Genomic DNA, 3,651 nt, shown 5'->3' on the forward strand with positions numbered 1-3,651 from the left:
ATCCAGTGTCTGAATCAGCTCCAACCCTTGCAACTCGGAAACATCTCAGAGCCTTCTTGGAATTCATATTTTCAAGGAAACATTAAAGAAGTAGCCATCTCTACCTTTCCACCTCCACCCACTTACACGCAGTGAACACCCATGCAATGGTGACAGCCGGCTAAAAAATTAAGACGTTCCCCTTCTTCCACCTCCACTCCCCGCCCCCTGCTTTCAACACTGAGAAATCACAGGTAGATTTCATACAGCTGTCAATATGTCAATGTAAGATAGTACGTTTGAATTACAACTCCTTGATTTGAAATTTCTTCTGAGGGGAAAAGTGACAGGAAAATTAAAGGCAATGACGTTAAGAACTTTGGCCCCGGGCGCTCTATCACGTGTGCTCTGTTACGTCTCCAAACCCAACGCCAAACAAGAGACTTCGGGTATGGCCATTATTCCCAATATGCATTTACTTCTTCCGTGAAGTGCCAAGGAGCATTTGAAGACTTTGATCTCAGGTTAGTGAACTCAAGTCAGCAAAGGAAATCTATTCCTGGGGTTTACAAAAATAAAGAATATGATTTTGAGTGAGAAATGAGAGGATTCTCAACATAGCAACAGAGGGTAGACACAGACCTTTGCCCCTGTTGTCGACCTTCAGAGGCCATTTGGCTCTGGCTATTGGTAAGTTGGGCTTCAGGGAGAAAGGGAGTTTGTTCTATGGTTAATGGTTACAACTGAAGACTAAATTCTGTTTAGCTTCTATTGGCAGCTCTGGGAAAATCCAGAATGGCTAGCTGACTAGGGTTCTCTCTCATTTTCCTATTAACGGTTAGTTATCCAACTTCAGAAGAGTGACAAATGTGAAGCTCTGATTGCGTAATGCTCTTAAATGTAAATTCAGATGTGGCATGTTAAGTTTAAAGGCAAATTCAGACGATCATTTCATACTTCATGGAACCTAGACCTGCTAGCACCTGCTTACATCTCTAGCTGGCCCTAGGAAGGGCTACCAGATCTCAGTCAAACTCTTATGCACTCTCTAGTTTCCTTTAATGAGTTCATAGAGAGACAGACTAACTGAAACAAGAGCCGTATTGATTCATAATGCATTTCTGTCACAGATGTTTGTAGGGGCAAGCTTGGTTTAAAGACCAAGGAGATCTCACCTTTCTTCAGATAGACATACCGTCTCATCCTTCCATCCCTAGGTGCCTGAATTACTTGTTTTTCTGCTTATATTTCATAAACAGAATCATCATGCCTCGTGGTCATAAAGGTAAACACCGAGCCCGTAAGAAACGCCATCAGGCTCGAAGTGAAACCCGATCTACTCAGGATGCTCAGGTCCCGACAGCAGAAGAGAGAGAGAATCCTTCTTCCTCTTCTCCCCGGTATAATAGTGATGTCCAGAGCTTCTCTGCTGCTGAATCAATTGGCAAACCTAAGATGGCTCAGAGGCCCACCACTGCTTCTGTAAGTGTTCCATGCATCAAGTCGGATGAAGGTGTGAAGAGCCAGGATGAGGCGAGACCAAGTACTTCCTGGGCACTTTCTTCAACTAGTAATTCATCTTCAATCAAGAGAGATGACAAAGCAATTTTGTTGGTATTGTTCATGCTGCGACAGCATAAAAAGAAGGAGCCAATAACAAAGGAAGATATACTAAAGCATGTCATCCCACACAACAAGGAAGAGTTCCCTGATGTCCTTAAGAAAGCCTCTGAGCTCATGGTGCTGGCCTTTGGTGCTGATGTTAAGGAAATTGACTCAATCAGACACTGCTATGACCTTGTCAGCATATTAAGTCCTACTGGTGATGAAATTATGAATTGCGAGGTAATCATGCCTAAGACTGGCCTCTTGATGACAATCCTGTGTGTGATCTTCATGAATGGCAGCTGTGTTAATGAGGAACACGTCTGGGAAGTGCTTAATGCGATGGGAGTATATGATGGAGTCAATCACTACATCTATGGAAATGTCAAGAAGTTCATCACTAAAGATTTTGTGAGTGAGGGGTACCTGGAATATCGGCGGGTGCCCTACAAGGGAACGCACTGTTATCAATTCTTGTGGGGTCCAAGGGCCCTCTTTGAAATAACAAAAATGAGAGTACTTGAGTTTCTGGCCAAGGTCAATAACACTGTTCCCACTGCCTTCCCATCTTTGTATGAAGAAGCCTTGAGAGATGAACAAGAGAGAACCCAAGCTAAATTTGCATCTATGATGCTTGGTTTCATAGTTGGTGCTCAGCCCAATGACAATTCCAACAATTCCTCCAACCAGCACTAAATTCCAAAATTTCTGCTTTCCATCACATAGAAAGAGAACATTCAGTCAGAGAAAAGAGTTTCCTCACATAGAAAGAGAACATTCAGTCAGAGAAAAGAGTGCATCACATATTTGTAGCCTTCTTCAACATGAGTAACATTCAGTTTTGCTTTTTCAAGGTTCCAAACTTCTCTTTCAGCTTCATCATTTAAGTATATGGCTAATATATATTATATAGTCAACATTGTTTATGATGCTTAAAAATTAAGAGTTTCAGTATTGAAAACAAATTGGAATACATCTTATTTATCTGAAAGAAGGAAACATGGCACCAGAAGAGACACTTTCTTAGAAAAAGAAAAGCTTCAATAAAATTGTGTGCAAGAAGAAAATATGGGAAACATGGTAGTAGATGATGCACTCTTGACTGTTCTGAATCTTGTTATCTGTTCTACAAAATAAAATTAAATTAAACTTATATGCCTGAATATGTTTCATTCATTCAACAATGTGGGAACATGAATTATGATAAAGTTACCTTCTTACTCACTGACATTTTTATTCCCCAAGCAAACATTTACCAAGCATCTGTTCTTTGTAAACAGGGATGATTTGCAGGGAAGAAGTAGCAGATAGAGAAGCAGGAAAAGGAGAAAACAGTGACAAGATAATGAATGGGGCACTTCTTTTAGACTTTTTGAGTCTGGGAGCAACTATTATGTAAGGTGGCACTCTATCCTCGAATACATAAATGCGGAGTACAAAGGAGGGTGTGGAGGTATAAGAATTTGAAGTTCTTATAAGAGAAATCATACAAAATAAGACAATATGGGGACTAAGAAAACCTCATGCCTTTCCTAAATGGAAGACAGAACTCAGTTAATATGAGGACTGGATCAGAAGAAGGTGTGAAAGTGGTGAACATGGCCTGGCCCCAAGTGTGGTGTGTCACAGAGGTGAAAACAAACCCACTAATATAAAACTACTATTAGTAGTTTGGAATCATATATCAACCCAAATTATCTCCACCAGAGGTGGGATAGAAAGCACCCTCAACTCCTAGTGGAGGTGAACACAGAGAACAGGAGATGCATTATAGATATAATATATGTCATTATATATGTAACAGTGCATACTTTATCATTATAACTTGAAATCATTTATTATATAATAACACATTATATATCATGCATATTATATATTATATTAAATATAACATTTAATGTGTATTATGCATAATATACATGATCATATAAACAAACACTATAATCACTTATTCAATATTATATGTAATAGCTAATATTACATATAATATATCATATGTGTTGGGAGCAGCAAACCCCTAGATCCTGAATTTCTTGAAAACAAGTTGTTTTCCCATGATCTGAGTGC

General features: G+C 39.4%; 1 protein-coding gene across 1 annotated transcript; it reads left to right on the top strand.

Moving 5' to 3' along the window:
* Positions 1-417: 417 nt before the first annotated feature.
* Positions 418-2,737, top strand: LOC146889116 (melanoma-associated antigen B18-like). The gene is made up of 2 exons (XM_087902916.1): positions 418-503; positions 1,239-2,737. The coding sequence occupies exon 2, from the start codon at positions 1,246-1,248 to the stop codon at positions 2,278-2,280; it is 1,035 nt and encodes a 344-aa protein (XP_087759042.1). The 5' UTR covers positions 418-503; positions 1,239-1,245; the 3' UTR covers positions 2,281-2,737.
* The last annotated feature ends 914 nt before the right edge of the window (positions 2,738-3,651 follow it).

The sequence above is a fragment of the Myodes glareolus genome, chromosome X, assembly GCF_982192425.1.
Source record: "Myodes glareolus chromosome X, mMyoGla1.1, whole genome shotgun sequence".
NCBI lineage: Eukaryota > Metazoa > Chordata > Mammalia > Rodentia > Cricetidae > Myodes > Myodes glareolus.